The 23,692-nt window shown below is 48.9% G+C and overlaps 1 protein-coding gene across 1 annotated transcript in view; it reads right to left on the reverse strand.

Moving 5' to 3' along the window:
- The window catches only part of LOC308130993 (filamin-A-like), a 98,156-nt gene that overhangs the window by 38,636 nt on the left and 35,828 nt on the right, over positions 1-23,692 (reverse strand). Inside the window, 7 exon segments of the mRNA XM_080521201.1 lie at positions 4,443-4,643; positions 5,880-6,042; positions 8,218-8,295; positions 8,366-8,484; positions 8,642-8,789; positions 14,759-14,856; positions 16,713-16,964. Coding sequence (XP_080377327.1) covers positions 4,443-4,643; positions 5,880-6,042; positions 8,218-8,295; positions 8,366-8,484; positions 8,642-8,789; positions 14,759-14,856; positions 16,713-16,964 — 1,059 coding nt within the window.

Here is a 23,692-nt window from a genome sequence, read left to right on the forward strand (position 1 = left end):
GTCACCTGCAGAAGGTTCTGACCCGTCACTATCACCTGCAGAAGGTTCTGACCCGTCACTGTCACCTGCAGAGGGTTCTGACCCGTCACTGTCAGCTGCAGAGGGTTCTGACCCGTCACTGTCAGCTGCAGAGGGTTCTGACCCGTCACCTGCAGAAGGTTCTGACCCGTCACCTGCAGAGGGTTCTGACCCGTCACCTGCAGAGGGTTCTGACCCGTCACCTGCAGAAGGTTCTGACCCGTCACTGTCAGCTGCAGAGGGTTCTGACCCGTCACCTGCAGAAGGTTCTGACCCGTCACCTGCAGAGGGTTCTGACCCGTCACCTGCAGAGGGTTCTGACCCGTCACTGTCACCCGCAGAGGGTTCTGACCCGTCACTGTCACCCGCAGAGGGTTCTGACCCGTCACCTGCAGAGGGTTCTGACCCGTCACTGTCACCCGCAGAGGGTTCTGACCCGTCACTGTCACCCGCAGAGGGTTCTGACCCGTCACTGTCACCCGCAGAGGGTTCTGACCCGTCACTGTCACCTGCAGAGGGTTCTGACCCGTCACTGTCACCTGCAGAGGGTTCTGACCCGTCACTGTCACCCACAGCGGGTTCTGACCCGTCACCTGCAGAAGGTTCTGACCCGTCACTGTCACCTGCAGAAGGTTCTGACCCGTCACTGTCACCCGCAGAGGGTTCTGACCCGTCACTGTCACCCGCAGAGGGTTCTGACCCGTCACCTGCAGAAGGTTCTGACCCGTCACTGTCACCCGCAGAGGGTTCTGACCCGTCACTGTCACCCGCAGAGGGTTCTGACCCGTCACTGTCACCCGCAGAGGTTTCTGACCCGTCACTGTCACCCGCAGAGGGTTCTGACCCGTCACAGTCACCCGCAGAGGGTTCTGACCCGTCACTGTCACCCGCAGAGGTTTCTGACCCGTCACTGTCACCCGCAGAGGGTTCTGACCCGTCACTGTCACCTGCAGAAGGTTCTGACCCGTCACTGTCACCCACAGAGGGTTCTGACCAGTTACCTGCAGAAGGTTCTAACCCGTCACTGTCACCCGCAGAAGGTTCTAACCCGTCACTGTCACCCGCAGAAGGTTCTGACCCGTCACTGTCACCCGCAGAGGGTTCTGACCCGTCACTGTCACCCACAGAGGGTTCTGACCCGTCACTGTCACCCGCAGAAGGTTCTGACCTGTCACTGTCACCCGCAGAAGGTTCTGAACCGTCACTGTCACCCGCAGAGGGTTCTGACCCGTCACTGTCACCCGCAGAGGGCTCTGACCTCTGACCCTTCACCGTCACCTGCAGAAGGTTCTGACCCGTCACTGTCACCTGCAGAGGGTTCTGACCGATCACTGTCACCCGCAGAGGGTTCTGACCCTTCACTGTCACCCGCAGAGGGTTCTGACCCTTCACTGTCACCCGCAGAGGGTTCTGACCCGTCACCTGCAGAGGGTTCTGACCCGTCACTGTCACCCGCAGAGGGTTCTGACCCGTCACTGTCACCCGCAGAGGGTTCTGACCCGTCACTGTCACCCGCAGAGGGTTCTGACCCGTCACTGTCACCCGCAGAGGGTTCTGACCCTTCACTGTCACCTGCAGAGGGTTCTGACCCGTCACTGTCACCTGCAGCGGGTTCTGACCCGTCACTGTCACCCGCAGAGGGTTCTGACCCTTCACTGTCACCCGCAGAGGGTTCTGACCCGTCACTGTCACCCACAGAGGGTTCTGACCCGTCACCTGCAGAGGGTTCTGACCCGTCACCTGCAGAGGGTTCTGACCCGTCACTGTCACCCGCAGAGGGTTCTGACCCGTCACTGTCACCCGCAGAAGTTTCTGACCCGTCACTGTCACCCGCAGAGGGTTCTGACCCGTCACTGTCACCCGCAGAGGGTTCTGACCCGTCACTGTCACCCGCAGAGGGTTCTGACCCGTCACTGTCACCCGCAGCGGGTTCTGACCCGTCACTGTCACCCGCAGAGGGTTCTGACCCGTCACTGTCACCCGCAGAAGTTTCTGACCCGTCACTGTCACCCGCAGAGGGTTCTGACCCGTCACTGTCACCCGCAGAGGGTTCTGACCCGTCACTGTCACCCGCAGAGGGTTCTGACCCGTCACTGTCACCTGCAGAAGGTTCTGACCCGTCACTGTCACCCGCAGAGGGTTCTGACCCTTCACTGTCACCCGCAGAGGGTTCTGACCCGTCACTGTCACCCGCAGAAGTTTCTGACCCGTCACTGTCACCCGCAGAGGGTTCTGACCCGTCACTGTCACCCGCAGAGGGTTCTGACCCGTCACTGTCACCCGCAGAAGGTTCTGACCCGTCACTGTCACCCGCAGAGGGTTCTGACCCGTCACTGTCACCCACAGAGGGTTCTGACCCGTCACCTGCAGAAGGTTCTGACCCGTCACCTGCAGAAGGTTCTGACCCGTCACTGTCACCCGCAGAGGGTTCTGACCCGTCACTGTCACCCGCAGAGGGTTCTGACCCGTCACTGTCACCCGCAGAGGGTTCTGACCCGTCACTGTCACCCACAGAGGGTTCTGACCCGTCACCTGCAGAAGGTTCTGACCCGTCACCTGCAGAAGGTTCTGACCCGTCACTGTCACCCGCAGAAGGTTCTGACCCGTCACTGTCACCCGCAGAAGGTTCTGACCCGTCACCCCAACAAATGATGTATACTTTACTTGACATGTTTATGGATTCTTTATCTCGAAAGCTTTAGCATTAACAAATAAGCATTCAGGATCCTTTCAGTTGTGGAGGGGCACCATCAGCACCATCAGCACCATCAGCACCATCAGCCCACTGGTGCTGGACTCCCCACTGACCTGCTCTCCTGGACAATGAAGTCATCCCCCTCGACCAGTGGACTCCACAAAGGAGAGGAGCAGACCATCACATCTGTTGTTTTAAAAAGTATGACACCTTGTCCATGCTTTGGCAAAACGCCAGCGGAGGAAGTCAACTTTGGCCAAAGTGTATGTACGCCCTGCTGCCAACCACTTGGTTCCAAATACAGAGGAGAACCTCCTACTTGTAGCTGGATGACGTGTTTGAGTTCCTCCATCGATTAAGCCGCTGCAGAAGGTTTGCGATTGGCCAAATGCTGCAAACTCCGCCTCTCATGTGAACGTGCACTGATGTGATGGGAAAGGCCGGCTGAATCGCTGAAAGCTGCTGTATAAAGACTGATGCTATGACACTCGTGTCCACAGGGGGCAGCACTGAGTTCCAAGTTTCATCAGGCTTTAAGTGAGTTCCTGTTACATCTAATAAAACCAACTCACCAACACCACCTAGCGGTACAAAGTGTTATTACCAATAAATATTTACCTTTAATTCTTTCATGTCACTGAAAATATTCTCTTTTGATAAAGAAATCCTGTCATGTGCAGTTTGGGATGAACTTCCTTTCATCTGTTTTTTGTGGGGGATTTTTGTAATTGACATAAATTAGGAACACGAGCATTCATGGAAAAATGTTATTGTTCAGGAGAGGGACATAAAAAGTGAATGAAGTGAATGAATTTCCATATCCATAGGTTTAACATGACATATTCCAGATCAATATTATTCCACAAAATAATCCCAGAATTTTATAAGTAATGAAAGACTTAATGATTTAAATCAACACGGCTCATATTAAACATGCTATACGAAGTGTCTGAGGAGTTTGTGAAGAAACTAAATGTGATGAAATGCGATTGAGGTATGAAATGAACCACAAAGAACTTTTAAAAGAAGCTGAGATTACAGATGAAAGCTGAAGACAAAAAGCTCAAGGAAATGTTGAAGAAGCAGAGTATTGAGAATTCAGATGAAATGCAAAGAAAAAGGTTGAAATGGAACAAAGTTGAGATATTAGGAGTTACCAGGAAGCAGGAAGTGACAGCAGAAGAAGAAGCGGCTCCAGAGAGGACAGAAACCAGCCGACTGTCAAGGGAAGAACTGAGGACACAAACAGCAGGAGGAGACGGAACAGAATTAGACGACTGAAGGAAGAACAGATGGCTCTGTGTGTCAAAACATTTGAAATTGGAGAAAAGAAGAAGTTAAAGAATCTCTGAGAGTGAGGAGCTTGTTAAACTGTTCAAACCGTGATCTCACACAGTCCATGAAGTTCAGTTTCCCATCCTGAACCAATATTCTGCTGATCACCTCAGGATGTGGAGACTCGGTCCTTCTGACTGGGGTCGGTACAGAACCTTCTGCTGTAATGACCTCAGGTTGCAGGTTTTACTATTCAGGTCATAGGACTCAAATGTTTCCCTTTGGGGGTCGACAGGTACAACAAACATCTTCAAGCTTCATTGTTTGTTGCAGGTTCCTCCACAAGAGTTTAGTTGTCTGGAGTTTGAAAGAATGAAGGGACGCGGAGCAGGACTGTCTGATTGGACACAGTGTCAGAGTGTGTGTGAGTGTGTGTGAGGTGTGCAGGCCTCACCCTCGCCCACGCCCACAGTGAAGGGGCTCCTGCTGATCTGGCCGCCAGCGAAGGTGATGAAGATGGTGTGCTGCCCCTCCTGGAGGGGCTTGTAGGTGCAGCGGTGGCTGCTGTTGCCCTTGTCCTCGATGGTGCAGGGCACCGTGGTCTTCTTCCCAGCAGGGTCCATGATGATCACCTCCACCTCCCCGACACCGGCGCCTGAGAGCATTCACAGCCACGACAGAGTTTCTTCAAACAAAGGAGTTTGTTCAGACCCTGGACTCCAGCCAGTGTGTGCACGTCTGCTTCAGCTCGGAGGGAAGCCCCCCACGGAAGAAAAGGTGGATATTAGATGAAACTAGGGTTGCAAAATACTGGGAATTATCAAAGGTGGAAACTTTCCATGGGAATGAACAGGAATAAATCAGGCCAGCTGTGGCTTCAGAGCAGTTGACTGAATAATGGTTTCTGTCGCGCCTTCAGTCGCCTCGGTTTGGTGAGTAGCTTGTTTTACCGTAGGACGAATCCTGATTAATGGTGAGATTCATATACTGTATATATATATATATATATGCAAGTTACATTACAAGCCATTTACTTCTTCTGATCCCTGAAATTAATTAGGACCAATCTATGTGTAGGTAATATGAATTATGAGTTAAAATTCAGTCTGTTGTGTTCAAACCTGTCCTGCAGGCCTCAACACAACAAGCTGCGCTTGATTGTCGTCTCATTAGTGACTTTTCAAACGTATTATTGAAAGTACGTTTGTGCTAAAGTCATTTTATTCAGGTGGCCACGTGCATCGTCCGCTCAGTGACACTGCTCAGTTCATTTATAGATACTTATTTCATTTGGAACATTTCCAAAAATCCACAGCTTATCTTCCCATGGAAAGTTTCCGGAAATTGCCTGCCCCTTAGCAACCCTGGATGAAACACATTTTAGTTGTGGGAACAGAAACTGCTCAGTGTCATCTTGAGTGGTATGGGCCGGTAAAATCAAAAATACAGCCATAAGAACTTTTTTCTAAAGTGTTTCTTTGATGTGACCCAGAGGATACATGACGATGTCTTGATTTTCACAACCAAACTATTACTACACAAAATGACTCCAATCCCATTTTAATTCAACCTTCTGTTGCAAACTGCAGTGAAATGTCCAGAAAGCTCCTCCTCCAGCTGTTGCATTCTGGGACTTTGTAAAAGTGCTTTGACGGCAACGGGGGAGACTTCCTTCATCGCCGCTCAGCTCGGGTCTCTGTGACGCGTTGCTCCTCTGAAGAAATATTTTCTTTGACATTCTAATAATCAGTCTGTGGCTTAACCGCGATGTTTGCCAGCCGTGCATTAATGGCCACTTTGTACCGCCAACACGCAGGAATACCAGCCCACAGGCCGTTGTACAGTGGGGATTGTTTGAGAAGAACAGGAGGAACCTGGGCTCGGAGCTTACCGGCCGTGTAGACGTCGAAGTAGGTGGACTTGTTGGCGATGTTGCCCGTGGGTTCGATGCCGGGGCCCTGAGCCGTGGCCTTGCTGGAGTCTCCCTGAGCCATGCCGATCTCCACCTCGAAGGGGCTTTTGGAAATGTGCTGCCCTGCAAACAGCACCGTCACCTACAGGGAAGGACCCGAAGACATGTGAGCAAAGCAAGCGTTGGTGTGTAAAAGAGGATTTCTACATTGTGTGGAGGACGGCGCCGACGCGGCAGCAGCAGGCCTTCAGTCACACCGACACTTTCAGCCTGAACGGAAACGTCACTGCAAACTCCAAGAAGTGCTCCATCAGGTTGGATTGAAAACAAATGTTTCTTCTATGAAATACTGAGGAGCAGTTAACGGAATCCTTTCATTCACCATTTCACCGCTAAATATTGGAAAACCTTTTACCGTATTTTCCGTATAGAGCACACCTGAATATAAGCCGCTCCTGCAAAATTTAACAAACAAAAAATAAATAACATAAGCTGCACTTGACAATAAGCCGCAGGTGTTCACACTGTAACAGGACAAGAATTTCACTGCAGGAACACGGGGATTGATCATATTTTCATCAATTCTCGCAAATCTGTTTTTCATAGTGCTGGAAATTTCTGCACACAGGCTGTGTTGTGCCTAGTTGTGCTGCTTCGCAGCAGGCGCACTAGGCACAACCAGGCACAGAGTCTCAAAGGTGGGTAAAAGCCAAGGAATAAAAATGTGTCTTAAGATTAGTTTCAAAGTGTCCAGTGAGGGGGACTGTGTGACCGGCAGTGGAGCTCCATCACCTCAGTACCTCCACAAGCAGCTCACCAGCTGACCCCAGGCACCGAGCAGGGGTGGAGGAGGGTGGAGCAGCTCAGAGAGGGAGGGCGGGGCCAGACCATTCAGAGATTCCAAACAAATAAAAGAATATTAAAATGAATTGTAAAATGCACAGGCAGCCAGTGGAGAGAAGCCAGAATGGGCGTTCTGAGCTCCCCAGGTAGAAGGTGGGCTGCAGCGTTGCCTCCAACATAAAGTGCCTTGCAGTAATCCAGCTGGGAGGTGATACAAGCATGGATTACTGTTTCTAAGTCTATCTCTCTATTCTATTGCTTTTATTGTCATTGTACAATAAATTGCACAACGAAATCACGGTGTAGCTAAACACACAGTAGACATACAATAAACACCGACAGCCATTCTCACATTCAGCATTCATTCATCTCAGCAGACACACCATGTATACAGAAAAACCTAAACATTCACACACACATTCAGCTCACACACAGTCCCGCTCACACACACCCAAGGACATAGTGCAGAAATGTAAAAGTTAAAGAATAAGTTAAGTAAAATAACAATGTAGCTGCCTGAGGTACCTTGGCTAATAAGTATGTGCGGTTGAGCACAAGGTACCTGTTATTTGTACAGAGTAATGGAGTGTGATATATTGCACACCGAGGTAGATAGGCTGAGGTAGTGTGTCTAACTGTTAAGTGCCGTGATGGCTTGAGGGAAGAAACTGTCCCTCAGTCTGTTGGTCCTGGTCCTGATGGACCGGTACCGCCGTCCTGAGGGCAGCTAAGTGCTGCTGTGCCAGAAAGCTCTTGACCTTTGCCTTCTGAGGTGGAAGAAGCTGGACAAGCAGCACAAGACAAGCTCACCAAGAGCAGAACTGTCACTTTTAAAGGTACGTTTTGGAGAAGCAGAGGCTAAAAACAGCTTGTATCTACATGTGGAAGTAGAATCTGGTGGCATGAAGCCCGTTAACCTGGAAAAATCCACAAATTAGCCGCATGGTGTTCTAAGCTGCAGGGTTCAAAGTGTTGGGAAAACGTTGTGGCTTCTTGTCAGGAAAATATGGTAAATGGTTAGAACGGAATGATTTGAACAGTATCTGCCTCAATGTGCTATCACTGCTTCAGTGGTTCTATATTTCTATATTTGATTTCCAATCTCTATTTGGCCTCATGTCGTTTTGCTTTTGAATGACCTGGAGGTTCCAAACGATGCTGTTGGCAAATTAAATGATTTATGTTCTCCGTGGTTACGTGAATGTTTTATTTAGAAGATGAGACACGTATTGCATTCTAAGTATTGGTGTTAACAGGGTATCCTGACTAAACCTTCACTCCATCAAAACTGGATCAGGAGCAAAACAACTCTTTTTCCATGAGAATTGTGGTTGAGCTTTATGGAAATGTGATCTTTCATGGCACATGTTACAAAAATAAGCCTGAAACTCACTAAAAAGCAGAATAAGTGTAAAAGTGAACACAGACATGAAATGAACAAAGACGTGGATTGAAGAAGCTGCAGAGGCGCTACCTTGTGCATGCCGGTGACTTTGGGGGTGTAGAAGACGGAGTAAGTGCGGTTCTTGTCGTTGTTTGCCGTCACCGTCGCCTGCAAAGGAACACAAGCAAGGTCAGAGGTCAGAAGGACTGGAAGGTGGAGGTGTTGAAGACAGACTGACCTCCTCCCGGTGTCCTGCAGGGTCCTCCACGTAGACCAGCACCTCCCCCATCCCTGCACTGATCGTCTCCACCGTGAACACCGCCTTCTTCATCACCACGTTCCCGACCGGCTCAATACCTGCAGAGGACAGGAGGTGGGGGGGGGGGGGGGTCAGGACTCCCTCACAGTGCCCCTCATTTCATTTCTCCCTGGGGCAGGAGATCAGCTGAGCAGTACTGACGGAGAGACGTTGACGTGTGTGTGTGTGTGTGTGTGTGTGTGTGTGTGTGTGTACCTGGTCCATAGGCCCGAGCCTTCTTGGGGTTGAGTTTGGGGCGTAGAGGAGCCCCTGGCTTCAGTTTGGCTTTGGGGAACTGGGACAGGTAGGTCATGACTGAGTGTTCGTCCACATTGGGGTCGACGATCTCCTCTGGCGTGATGACCTGGACACAGGACAGTCGTTTCACCAGACCACACCCAGGACAGTCGTTTCACCAGACCACACCCAGGACAGTCGTTTCACCAGACCACACCCAGGACAGTCGTTTCACCAGACCACACCCAGGACAGTCGTTTCACCAGACCACACCCAGGACAGTCGTTTCACCAGACCACACCCAGGACAGTCGTTTCACCAGACCACACCCAGGACAGTCGTTTCACCAGACCACACCCAGGACAGTCGTTTCACCAGACCACACCCAGGACAGTCGTTTCACCAGACGACACCCAGGACAGTCGTTTCACCAGACGACACGAGGCACCGGAGTCGTCAGGGAGAAGAAATCAACAGAATCATGTTTTGATTTTAGTGAAACCACAAAGAAAAACCCCTTCCTCTGCTCAGAAAGCCACACACACACACACACACACACAACCAGGCCAACGCCAGCACGCTTTTCAACTGAAGGTGGAAACAACAGCGACCACAGGGCCAACTGCCAGCACGCCATGCTGTGCCACACACGCACACATGTGGAACTGAAACAGCAACATCTGCCTGCAGGTGTAAAAACCCCGCTGAAATGAGGTTAAATGAGTTTAGGAGAAAAGTGCTGTTGCTACTTTATCTAGCGTATGCTCTCAGAGGGCCTGATCAGGTACAGCTAATAATTTACAGTAAAGAGTAAAGAGCTCACTGAAAGGCTGTCAATCAAACTCATTGACTCCTACAATGAACAGTATAAAAAGTCATTTGAAGCAATGCATAATGAAATTCTTTCATTCTAATTGTAATTTACAATGAGGCTGTAGGAACTAATTGTAGCGCTGATATTTATTAAGTTTAAACCTGCAGGAATAACATAAAAAAATATTATTTTCTGGGAAAAAGTTTAACAAATAAATAAATTTTTAAACCTTGGGGGGTTAAAATTGAGCCGATTGTTGCACGTTAAATGTAAATATGTTTACAAATCTGAACAAACCATCTAAAGGTAACTGAATATGAAGAATTTCTTACTTTCACTTCAACATACTGGATGTTTTTTTGAACATTTTGTTTTAAGTTTAATTTCCTACAATGTGTTTTAAAGATGGGATGAAACTAGACCAATTCATCCATCCATTCCGAGCCGTTGGCTGAAATAGCCCACAATGATGTACAGTAGGGACGGGCTGGCCTGATCCACCATCGGATCTGGTTCCGGACTGATCCACCATCGGATCTGGTTCCAGTATGAACATAATTCACGGATTGGAAATTTGCAATCCAACCTGTGGAGGTTTGTGATCCGTGAAGCTTCATCTGCGCTTCTGCTGAAATAAGTCCACTTTTCTGTTCCTCTGCTGGCTGCAAACTGTGGACTGGATTTCCTGAATGGAGGCGAGTCTCAATGAGACGCAGAGTAATGAGTCAGGAAATCCAGTCCACAGTTTGCAGCCAGTTGAGCTACGGAATGAGCGCCGTTGTGCTAATAATACAATACAATAACCGACTGTTCATGACAACACGTCGCTGTTTGGACGAATTTTACGCTCAAAACACCGCAAAGTGTTGACGTGAATGCTTGTATAGGCGTCGTCCAGCAGGTGGCGCTCTGCAGCCTGACGTCACTGTTTTAAAACCCCAGCTCGCCGAACAGAACCTCTCCTTCCTCCGCCGTGAAGCTGCGTCCTCCTCCACCCTAAACTCCCTGAAATAGTCCCAATGGGTGGAGCTGCGTCCTCCTCCACCCTAAACTCCCTGAAATAGTCCCAATGGGTGAAGCTGAGTCCTCCTCCACCCTAAACTCCCTGAAATAGTCCCAATGGGTGAAGCTGCATCCTCCTCCACCCTAAACTCCCTGAAATAGTCCCAATGGGTGAAGCTGCGTCCTCCTCCACCCTAAACTCCCTGAAATAGTCCCAATGGGTGAAGCTGCGTCCTCCTCCACCCTAAACTCCCTGAAATAGTCCCAATGGGTGAAGCTGCGTCCTCCTCCACCCTAAACTCCCTGAAATAGTCCCAATGGGTGGAGCTGATTAGAGCTGAAACATTCTGCTGCTGCTTGATGAAGAATTTCTCCTGAATAATAAAGAGATTGTGAGGTTTTAAACATAGAACTAGTTTATTAGAGACCATGACGTCACTCAGACCCTCACATTGTCCACATGGTTTATAGAACTAGTTTATTAGAGACCATGACGTCACTCAGACCCTCACATTGTCCACATGGTTTATAGAACTAGTTTATTAGAGACCATGACGTCACTCAGACCCTCACATTGTCCACATGGTTTATAGAACTAGTTTATTAGAGACCATGACGTCACTCAGACCCTCACATTGTCCACATGGTTTATAGAACTAGTTTATTAGAGACCATGACGTCACTCAGGTCCTCACATTGTCCACATGGTTTATAGAACTAGTTTATTAGAGACCATGACGTCACTCAGACCCCCACATTGTCCACATGGTTTATAGAACTAGTTTATTAGAGACCATGACGTCACTCAGACCCTCACATTGTCCACACGGTTTATAGAACTAGTTTATTAGAGACCATGACGTCACCCAGACCCCCACATTGTCCACATGGTTTATAGAACTAGTTTATTAGAGACCATGACGTCACTCAGACCCTCACATTGTCCACATGGTTTATAGAACTAGTTTATTAGAGACCATGACGTCACTCAGACCCTCACATTGTCCACATGGTTTATAGAACTAGTTTATTAGAGACCATGACGTCACCCAGACCCCCACATTGTCCACATGGTTTATAGAACTAGTTTATTAGAGACCATGACGTCACTCAGACCCCCACATTGTCCACATGGTTTATAGAACTAGTTTATTAGAGACCATGACGTCACTCAGACCCTCACATTGTCCACATGGTTTATAGAACTAGTTTATTAGAGACCATGACGTCACTCAGACCCCCACATTGTCCACATGGTTTATAGAACTAGTTTATTAGAGACCATGACGTCACCCAGACCCCCACATTGTCCACATGGTTTATAGAACTAGTTTATTAGAGACCATGACGTCACTCAGACCCCCACATTGTCCACATGGTTTATAGAACTAGTTTATTAGAGACCATGACGTCACTCAGACCCCCACATTGTCCACATGGTTTATAGAACTAGTTTATTAGAGACCATGACGTCACTCAGACCCTCACATTGTCCACATGGTTTATAGAACTAGTTTATTAGAGACCATGACGTCACTCAGACCCCCACATTGTCCACATGGTTTATAGAACTAGTTTATTAGAGACCATGACGTCACTCAGACCCCCACATTGTCCACATGGTTTATAGAACTAGTTTATTAGAGACCATGACGTCACTCAGACCCCCACATTGTCCACATGGTTTATAGAACTAGTTTATTAGAGACCATGACGTCACCCAGACCCCCACATTGTCCACATGGTTTATAGAACTAGTTTATTAGAGACCATGACGTCACCCAGACCCCCACATTGTCCACATGGTTTATAGAACTAGTTTATTAGAGACCATGACGTCACCCAGACCCCCACATTGTCCACATGGTTTATAGAACTAGTTTATTAGAGACCATGACGTCACCCAGACCCCCACATTGTCCACATGGTTTATAGAACTAGTTTATTAGAGACCATGACGTCACTCAGACCCCCACATTGTCCACATGGTTTATAGAACTAGTTTATTAGAGACCATGACGTCACCCAGACCCTCACATTGTCCACATGGTTTATAGAACTAGTTTATTAGAGACCATGACGTCACCCAGACCCCCACATTGTCCACATGGTTTATAGAACTAGTTTATTAGAGACCATGACGTCACCCAGACCCCCACATTGTCCACATGGTTTATAGAACTAGTTTATTAGAGACCATGACGTCACCCAGACCCCCACATTGTCCACATGGTTTATAGAACTAGTTTATTAGAGACCATGACGTCACCCAGACCCCCACATTGTCCACATGGTTTATAGAACTAGTTTATTAGAGACCATGACGTCACCCAGACCCCCACATTGTCCACATGGTTTATAGAACTAGTTTATTAGAGACCATGACGTCACTCAGACCCCCACATTGTCCACATGGTTTATAGAACTAGTTTATTAGAGACCATGACGTCACTCAGACCCTCACATTGTCCACATGGTTTATAGAACTAGTTTATTAGAGACCATGACGTCACTCAGACCCTCACATTGTCCACATGGTTTATAGAACTAGTTTATTAGAGACCATGACGTCACTCAGACCCTCACATTGTCCACATGGTTTATAGAACTAGTTTATTAGAGACCATGACGTCACTCAGACCCTCACATTGTCCACATGGTTTATAGAACTAGTTTATTAGAGACCATGACGTCACTCAGACCCTCACATTGTCCACATGGTTTATAGAACTAGTTTATTAGAGACCATGACGTCACTCAGACCCTCACATTGTCCACATGGTTTATAGAACTAGTTTATTAGAGACCATGACGTCACTCAGACCCCCACATTGTCCACATGGTTTATAGAACTAGTTTATTAGAGACCATGACGTCACTCAGACCCTCACATTGTCCACATGGTTTATAGAACTAGTTTATTAGAGACCATGACGTCACTCAGACCCCCACATTGTCCACATGGTTTATAGAACTAGTTTATTAGAGACCATGACGTCACCCAGACCCCCACATTGTCCACATGGTTTATAGAACTAGTTTATTAGAGACCATGACGTCACCCAGACCCCCACATTGTCCACATGGTTTATAGAACTAGTTTATTAGAGACCATGACGTCACTCAGACCCTCACATTGTCCACATGGTTTATAGAACTAGTTTATTAGAGACCATGACGTCACTCAGACCCTCACATTGTCCACATGGTTTATAGAACTAGTTTATTAGAGACCATGACGTCACTCAGACCCTCACATTGTCCACATGGTTTATAGAACTAGTTTATTAGAGACCATGACGTCACTCAGACCCTCACATTGTCCACATGGTTTATAGAACTAGTTTATTAGAGACCATGACGTCACTCAGACCCCCACATTGTCCACATGGTTTATAGAACTAGTTTATTAGAGACCATGACGTCACTCAGACCCTCACATTGTCCACATGGTTTATAGAACTAGTTTATTAGAGACCATGACGTCACTCAGACCCCCACATTGTCCACATGGTTTATAGAACTAGTTTATTAGAGACCATGACGTCACTCAGACCCTCACATTGTCCACATGGTTTATAGAACTAGTTTATTAGAGACCATGACGTCACTCAGACCCTCACATTGTCCACATGGTTTATAGAACTAGTTTATTAGAGACCATGACGTCACTCAGACCCCCACATTGTCCACATGGTTTATAGAACTAGTTTATTAGAGACCATGACGTCACTCAGACCCTCACATTGTCCACATGGTTTATAGAACTAGTTTATTAGAGACCATGACGTCACTCAGACCCCCACATTGTCCACATGGTTTATAGAACTAGTTTATTAGAGACCATGACGTCACTCAGACCCCCACATTGTCCACATGGTTTATAGAACTAGTTTATTAGAGACCCACATTGTCCACATGGAACTAAATAGTTTTCTCACCTTCTACTGACCTCAAGCGTCTGTAGAGAGAAAACATTCCTACATTTCTTACTTTACTGTCGAGGAGTTTATTACAGCCTCATATACAATCAACAATAATCATAATATGATTAAAGCACCACAGCTCTGTATGGGAATAATGTCAATGTGGGCAGATATACAGAGTCGGGGATCAGGATCGGCTCGGAAGTGAAAAACCTGGAATTCAAACAATTCAATACAGTTTGGAAGAATTGGTCTATAATGGAAAAATAGGATTTAAAAGTGTAAATCCAGACAGGAAGTTGTGAATGTGAGTCAGACTTTGCACAGTGGCGAGGTCAGGGTGTGTTTGCTAACCTGAGGGATGCCCAGCCAGTCGTCGGCCTGCTGCATGGCCTCTCGGGCGTTGTCCACCGGCTTGGACTGGTCCCACTGGTCCCAGTCAGGACACAGACCTGCAGCAGGGAAAGGGTCAGTCCAGGTCAGGTCCACAGACAAAATGCACGGCTCTGAAGAACGGCGTCTCCAGGATCGGAGGGAGCGTCTCCCATCCAAACCAAAGATCCCGTTTCCATGACAACGTCACAGGGAAAACACTGTTGTGCCTTAATTTCAGAAAAGTTTCATGTCAACATGGTTCTGAAAATGATGACAGTTTCCATGTAAACAACAGAAACACTGAAAAGTATGTTGTTTACATGCCAGGCCATGAGAGGGTGCCGTTTGACTGTCAAAATAAAAGCACCAAGTCCAGGAGAATATAGACTGGGAGTCATGACACCACGGAGGAAGCTTTGTTCTCACTGGCTCTACTGAGCATGTGTAGAACTACTGGTTACTACCAACATGGTGACCAGTACCAAGAACAGATGCAGGACCAGGACCAGGACCAGGACCATCGTTTCTGCTGTTTACCAGGAGACGGAGCAAGAGCAGTTTCAGATCGTTCCATTTTCCCCTTTTACACCATGATGTGGTCGGACCGTTTTCTAAAAGTGGTTTCCAGAGCTCCTTGTCCTCAAACACAACCAACACAACAGCACAACAACACAACAACAGCTCTGCATTTTGACTGGAACACTTTATTTTGGCAGATTCGTGGAGAATTTGTAACTTGTGGTTATTTCAAGACAAACATGCAACAGTGGAGGTTCAGATGTCACGCATCTGACCCTGGAACACCCCCAACAGACCGTCTGACCCTGGAACACCCCCAACAGACCATCTGGAACACCCCCAACAGACCATCTGACCCTGGAACACCCCCAACAGACCGTCTGACCCTGGAACACCCCCAACAGACCATCTGACCCTGGAACACCCCCAACAGACCGTCTGACCCTGGAACACCCCCAACAGACCGTCTGACCCTGGAACACCCCCAACAGACCATCTGGAACACCCCCAACAGACCATCTGACCCTGGAACACCCCCAACAGACCGTCTGACCCTGGAACACCCCCAACAGACCATCTGGAACACCCCCAACAGACCATCTGACCCTGGAACACCCCCAACAGACCGTCTGACCCTGGAACACCCCTAACAGATTGTCTGGAACACCCCCAACAGACCGTCTGGAACACCCCCGACAGACCATCTGACCCTGGAACACCCCCAACAGACCGTCTGGAACACCCCCGACAGACCATCTGACCCTGGAACACCCCCAACAGACCGTCTGGAACACCCCCGACAGACCATCTGACCCTGGAACACCCCCAACAGACCGTCTGGAACACCCCCGACAGACCATCTGACCCTGGAACACCCCCAACAGACCGTCTGGAACACCCCCGACAGACCATCTGACCCTGGAACACCCCCAACAGACCGTCTGACCCTGGAACACCCCCAACAGATTGTCTGGAACACCCCCAACAGACCGTCTGGAACACCCCCGACAGACCGTCTGGAACACCCCCGACAGACCGTCTGACCCTGGAACACCCCCGACAGACCGTCTGACCCTGGAACACCCCCAACAGACCGTCTGACCCTGGAACACCCCCAACAGACCGTCTGACCCTGGAACACCCCCAACAGACCGTCTGGAACACCCCCAACAGACCGTCTGACCCTGGAACACCCCCAACAGACCGTCTGACCCTGGAACACCCCCAACAGACCGTCTGGAACACCCCCAACAGACCATCTGACCCTGGAACACCCCCAACAGATTGTCTGGAACACCCCCAACAGACCGCCTGGAACACCCCCGACAGACAAACCCTAAACCGGGTGAACAGGCCCACCTCCTGCCCCCCGTCTCCACCCAGTCAAGTCACACCCTCTGGAACAGGGACTGACCTGGAGCACAGCTGTCCACCAGCGCCCCCAGCGCCCGGCCGCTCTGCCAGTCCTTGCTGAAGTTGGTGATTGGAAGCTCGGGCAGCTTGTTCTGGATCCATCCCAGGAGCCTCTGCTTGGGCGTCTTCTGCTTCCCGTGGTCTCCCTCCTCCTCCTCATCCCACATAGGCATGGAGATGGAGTAGTGCAGGATCAAGGTCCAGATCAGACCCAGGATCAGCTTCAAGTTCCCATCCACGATGGCTTTAGAGTCTGCAGATAAAACAGAAGACGAATAAAACACACAAACACCTCAACACTCCAAACAAAGACGAGTCCTCAGGGTGAGAGCTCAACTCGCAACTAGAATCAGTCTTTAACTATTAAAATCAGATAAACGAGGCACAGAGGAAACTTGTGAGGACCACATGTCTTCTTTGAGTGCTCAGGTTGGGTTTTACATCCTACACTTCCTCATGAAATGTTCTTTATTTTGCTTTCAGAAAGACTGAAGTAATTCTCAACGTCGCTCTTTGTCAGGCTTCTAACTGATCAACAGCAAACAAATGGCCACACCGTTACTACCAGAGACGCTTGTGACCATTAAAGCCTGTAGCAGTCTTGTGAGCCACGCCTGTTCTGGTTTACACCGCGCTTCACAAAGTAGTCCTGTAATGACCATGTAGCCATGTGAAATCACTCTGATCACAGTACGTGTTCACTGGAATCCTCTTTAAATTGCACTCATGATATTATGAACAATAGAAATGACACGTTTGTCTGTCTGGAAACACGTCTGAATGGCTCACTGAGTCACTGCTACTAAATACCACCTCCGTCTCAAATACATCTCCTAAAATGGAAGAAACTACCACAGCAGTTGCCTCCGCAACAAGAAAATGAGTTTGGTTTAAGCATGATTCTGTTTGAATTGGGTTTTTGAGGACTTTTCTTGATTACAATGTAACTGGTACCATTTGTATTATTTACATTTCAAGAATAAATGACATGAAGCTGAAACTATGTGAAATTATTATTATTATACAAGTAGGTCTGAATTCTGGGGCGATACTCAAAAGGACTTTTAGGCCTCACCCACAAGAGCCCAAACCATCTTCATGGCTTCAGGGCATGTCGTACACAGCCTGGCCTACACGCACCCCCCTCACCCCACCGTGGTCCGGGGGGGTGAGGGGGGAGATTTTGTCATTGCTTTTCCACAGACCATGGTCTTTCCCGCCCACCCCTCCCAGTTGAGCCGGGGTTTTAGAATGTCTCCACTCTGGGATTTGAGGCTCCTGAAGCTCCACCTCCTGTGGACGACCGGACAAGAAGGTGTGTTTACGTGAACTGGTGTTCTCGTGTGGACGGCCCCTTGATCTTTTAGGAGGGGAGAAAGGATGAAGGTGATGATGAAGATGATCTGTGTTTGAGTTACATCTGCAATATTTACTAGAATCTAGAAGGACACGGACCACGTGACACTGAACTGAAGAATGTTTTCACTTCACATCCTTTGACTGTCAGGAAATGGGCGTGGAGATTAGGTTGGATTGTGAAACCCTTCGTCTGAGTTTCCACCTGACTCTCTCACGTGTCGTCTCATGTTTGTCGGTTCCTGGGGAGGAATTTGTGGCGGCTCCAGACGGAGGTGAAGTGACGCAACGTGAAGCTGGTCCAGGCAGGAGGAATGGCATAGCAATGCTGGGCACCAGCAGCAGTTTGAAGCTCCAGCTTCAGGAAAGGGTGGAGCAGAGATCAAATGGGCTTGAAGCTGTGGTTCGTTAAGGATCTGAGGCGAGGTGCTGATGGCTATCAAAACCCTCTTCAAAATAAACTTAACATCCATTAGACATGCTTTCCAATCCCACTTCTAACAGGAAACTATTGCTTTAACCTTTCTGCAAAAACATGAAATCACTTTGGAGATAAAACTACGGTGGTTGAAGCTGCATGAATTGACAAACTCTAGAACTTGGAAGTTGATCTGAATCATTCATGTAAGTTTAGTGTTGAGCTCCATGTTAAGTCCAGTCTTCAGTCTCTCAAACAAACCAGAAACAAAGTCCTCAAACTAAACTTTGATCTCTTTGACTACATTCGGCAGTTTTGAACGATTTTTATTCAGTGAAGAATAAAAATTCTTAGACTGTTGCTGGAAAGTCTGAACAAGAGGACGGGGTCAGGAACGGGGGGGGGGGGGGGGGGGGGGGGGGGGTTGAAGGAATTTGATGCATGTTGAGGATAAAGAGCAGAGGACATTAAACATCAGATAAGAGCTGAACCGATGCAGACCCTGATCCCACTGGAGCAGATAGAACCGACGTGAGCCACATTTCCCAGCATGCCTCAGGAGCTCTGAAACTCTCCTGACCCAAGGATCGAGCGACTTCTTGGGTATTTGTGCCACCAGAACACCAGAGTGGAAAAAGCCAGTGTGTCGCCGAGTCAGAGCTGAACAGACAGTTGACTCATCTGCAGGCCGTTGTCATGGAAACAGACCAGACCGTCTCAAATGTTCACAAGAAGCTCGGCTCTTTATTTGTGAATTCTTAAAATGCTACACCTGATAGACGGTGAGCCACCGATGTGTTTGGACACTTTCCTTTAAACTTCAAACTGCAGATCTGAAGCTTAGTAGATGCATTCATATGAAAAATACAAATCAAAGTGGTGACGATGAAAGTGTGAAGTCAACCTGCAGGATGTGAACATATGATCCTGGGCCAGACCAAGTCACCACCAGTCCAGGACTAGAGGACTTCATCACAACGCTCATTGTGATGAAGCGTCTTTCATTGGCTTCTTCCTCCAGACGTCTGCACAGCGAGGACATGGAGGAAGAAGCGTCTCTCAGTGGCTTCTTCCTCCAGACGTCTGCACAGCGAGGACATGGAGGAAGAAGACGTCTGCACAGCAAGGACTTGGAGGAAGAAGCGTCTCTCAGTGGCTTCTTCCTCCAGACGTCTGCACAGCGAGGACATGGAGGAAGAAGACGTCTGCACAGCGAGGACTTGGAGGAAGAAGCGTCTCTCATTGGCTTCTTCCTCCAGACGTCTGCACAGCGAGGACATGGAGGAAGAAGCGTCTCTCATTGGCTTCTTCCTCCAGACGTCTGCACAGCGAGGACATGGAGGAAGAAGCGTCTCTCAGTGGCTTCTTCCTCCAGACGTCTGCACAGCGAGGACATGGAGGAAGAAGCGTCTCTCAGTGGCTTCTTCCTCCAGACGTCTGCACAGCGAGGACATGGAGGAAGAAGACGTCTGCACAGCGAGGACTTGGAGGAAGAAGCGTCTCTCATTGGCTTCTTCCTCCAGACGTCTGCACAGCGAGGACATGGAGGAAGAAGCGTCTCTCATTGGCTTCTTCCTCCAGACGTCTGCACAGCGAGGACATGGAGGAAGAAGCGTCTCTCAGTGGCTTCTTCCTCCAGACGTCTGCACAGCGAGGACATGGAGGAAGAAGCGTCTCTCAGTGGCTTCTTCCTCCAGACGTCTGCACAGCGAGGACATGGAGGAAGAAGCGTCTCTCATTGGCTTCTTCCTCCAGACGTCTGCACAGCGAGGACATGGAGGAAGAAGCGTCTCTCATTGGCTTCTTCCTCCAGACGTCTGCACAGCGAGGACATGGAGGAAGAAGACGTCTGCACAGCGAGGACATGGAGGAAACCACAGCGCAGAAAAACAAAGATCGTGAAACGGAGGTGAAGAAGAGAGACTGGTCTGAGGACGGAGCTGAATCCAGGATGGCAGGTTGCTGCTTGCAGCAGGAATGTTCAGCAGCTCCAGGGGGGGCGTGTCGCCCCAATACAACCACCAGGGTGTACCCTGGACCAGGACCAGGAGAGCTGCTCCACACCGGCAGACAGAAACAATCCTGGTGTTCAGTATTGTGATCATTGTATGATGTGAAATAAACTTGAGGGTGACGACTTGTGCTTTCAGAGAACGCTGCTCTCTCTCTTCCCCTCCTGGGCCCGGCGGTGCTGGACCAGGTTTTGTTGAGGTACTCGGTATCATCAGGACCAGAAGAAACTGTCAAACTTCACTTTCAATTTGAAACCAGCAGCAGTCTGGACCTGAGCAAACCCTCCCCGGCTCAGGCCTCATGGAGCCTCCAGGAAACCCCCTGATCATGGTCCGGATCATGGTCCGGATCAGTCGTCCTCAGTCTTTTGCAGTAGTTTGTAGAAAGTGTCAAAGCTTTTTACAGTTTTGTTGTGCAGCTGCTCCAGTTGTGACAAGACGACCCTGTACTGCTGCTCTGACCTCTGGCCTCACCCTCTGGCCTCACCACCGGCCCGTCTGGCCTCACCCTCTGGCCTCACCACCGGCCCCTCTGGCCCCACCCTCTGGCCCCACCCCCTGGCCCCACCCCCTGGCCCCACCCCCTGGCCCCACCCCCTGGCCCCACCCCCTGGCCTCACCCCCTGGCCTCACCCCCTGGCCTCACCCCCTGGCCTCACCCCCTGGCCTCACCCTCTGGCCTCACCCTCTGGCCTCACCCTCTGGCCTCACCCTCTGGCCTCACCCCCGACCCCTCTGGCAGTGACCAGACCTGTTTTATTTCCAGCTCACTGCCAGCCGTCCCCTTGAGAAGGGGGGCCGTCCCCATGAGGACGTGCCCCGTCCCCTTGAGGAGGCGCCATCCCCCTGAGGAGGCGCGCCGTCCCCCTGAGGAGGCGCCGTCCCCCTGAGGAGGAGCTCCGTCCCCCTGAGGAGGCGCGCCGTCCCCCTGAGGAGGCGCGCCGTCCCCCTGAGGAGGCGCGCCGTCCCCCTGAGGAGGCGCCGTCACTGCAGGAATTCTCTCCCAACTCAGTTCCTTCAAACACAAAAGCCACTAGCATGTGAAGAATCCGTCAGCGTTCTCAATAAACCACAGAGGAACGAGCCGGAGCCCATATTTGGACACAGTCTGCCTCCCCCCCCCCCCCCCCTCCCCCCACCACCAACCGGGGATGCTGACTCACACCCCACCCCCACCCCACTGTGTGTGTGTGTGTGTGTGTTGAAAAACTCCCATGACTCACCCGTTTGGCTTGTTGATGTCAGAGCCCCCACCCCCCAGTGATGATGTCATCAGGACCTTTGAACCATGACCTGACCTGATCTCAGTGTCCGGATTGGGGGGGGGGGGGCATGGACACATCTGGAGCAGATTAGTCTGGAGAGCAGTCTGAAGTCCTCAGTAACATTTTAATATGAAAATCCTCCAAACACCAGGTTTAAAGACTTGTGACGTCTCGTGTCCCCGAGGACAGTTTGACCTGCAGAGGTCTGAGACCAAGGCTCCTCCTCTTTGTCAACATGAACATTTCCCAACAGCAACATTACAAGCAAAGCAGCGGTGTGGGACCTGCAGCTGCGAGGACAGTCCTTCCTATAGAAAAGCTTCAACCGTTACTAAACCTACATGATAATAAACATTTACAGTTCCATTTTGCACAAGCTTTAGACTGGCGCTGCAGTTTGACGAATGAATGAATGAAAGTGTTACGGTGCTTCAGAGTTTATCCTCTGCAGGATGGACATGGAGGAAAACAAAGAACCCAAATTGTCTTTTACTGCCAACCATGCTATTTAATGTTCAATATAGAAAAAAAGTCATGTTGAAAGGGCTTATTGTGTAAAACATCTATAACAACATCAGCTAAAACAGCGACGATACAAACAAAACTCAACAGACAAATGATGTACAAGTAAATATAATAAAACTATAAAATTATTTTCAAATGGAGCAAAAACATTTTGAGGCTCAAAATAAACTATGTGGTGAAAAGTTTCTGGTCTACACTTGTTTATTTGGTGGTTTAGTAACCGTCAAAGACAGGACTAGCACCACCTACCAGTGAGGAGAGGAATCAACCAGACGCCTTGCGTTTCGTGCTTTCAAAGCAGAAACACTGGAAACCATGTGGTTTCCTGCCAGGCCACTAGGGGGCGCTGTTTGTTTTTGTAATGAAAGCAAACATCAGCAGAGAACAACCTGCTATCAACATTACTAATGGTGACTGTCACAATAAAACCACCAGGCTGGATTGATATTAGTGACTGTCACAATAAAACTATTAACTCATCATGTGGAGTCCAACTGAGGAAATCTCATTGGTTCATCATGTGGAGTCCAACTGAGGAAATCTCATTCATTCATCATGTGGAGTCCAACTGAGGAAATCTCATTGGTTCATCATGTGGAGTCCAACTGAGGAAATCTCATTGGTTCATCATGTGGAGTCCAACTGAGGAAATCTCATTCATTCATCATGTGGAGTCCAACTGAGGAAATCTCATTCATTCATCACGTGGAGTCCAACTGAGGAAATCTCATTCGTTCATCACGTGGAGTCCAACTGAGGAAATCTCATTGGTTCATCATGTGGAGTCCAACTGAGGAAATCTCATTGGTTCATCATGTGGAGTCCAACTGAGGAAATCTCATTCGTTCATCATGTGGAGTCCAACTGAGGAAATCTCATTGGTTCATCATGTGGAGTCCAACTGAGGAAATCTCATTGGTTCATCATGTGGAGTCCAACTGAGGAAATCTCATTCATTCATCATGTGGAGTCCAACTGAGGAAATCTCATTCATTCATCACGTGGAGTCCAACTGAGGAAATCTCATTCGTTCATCACGTGGAGTCCAACTGAGGAAATCTCATTGGTTCATCATGTGGAGTCCAACTGAGGAAATCTCATTGGTTCATCATGTGGAGTCCAACTGAGGAAATCTCATTGGTTCATCATGTGGAGTCCAACTGAGGAAATCTCATTCGTTCATCATGTGGAGTCCAACTGAGGAAATCTCATTCGTTCATCATGTGGAGTCCAACTGAGGAAATCTCATTGGTTCATCATGTGGAGTCCAACTGAGGAAATCTCATTCGTTCATCATGTGGAGTCCAACTGAGGAAATCTCATTGGTTCATCATGTGGAGTCCAACTGAGGAAATCTCATTGGTTCATCATGTGGAGTCCAACTGAGGAAATCTCATTCATTCAT

This window comes from Blennius ocellaris (genome assembly GCF_963422515.1).
Source record: "Blennius ocellaris genome assembly, contig: SUPER_5_unloc_1, whole genome shotgun sequence".
Classification (NCBI taxonomy): domain Eukaryota; kingdom Metazoa; phylum Chordata; class Actinopteri; order Blenniiformes; family Blenniidae; genus Blennius; species Blennius ocellaris.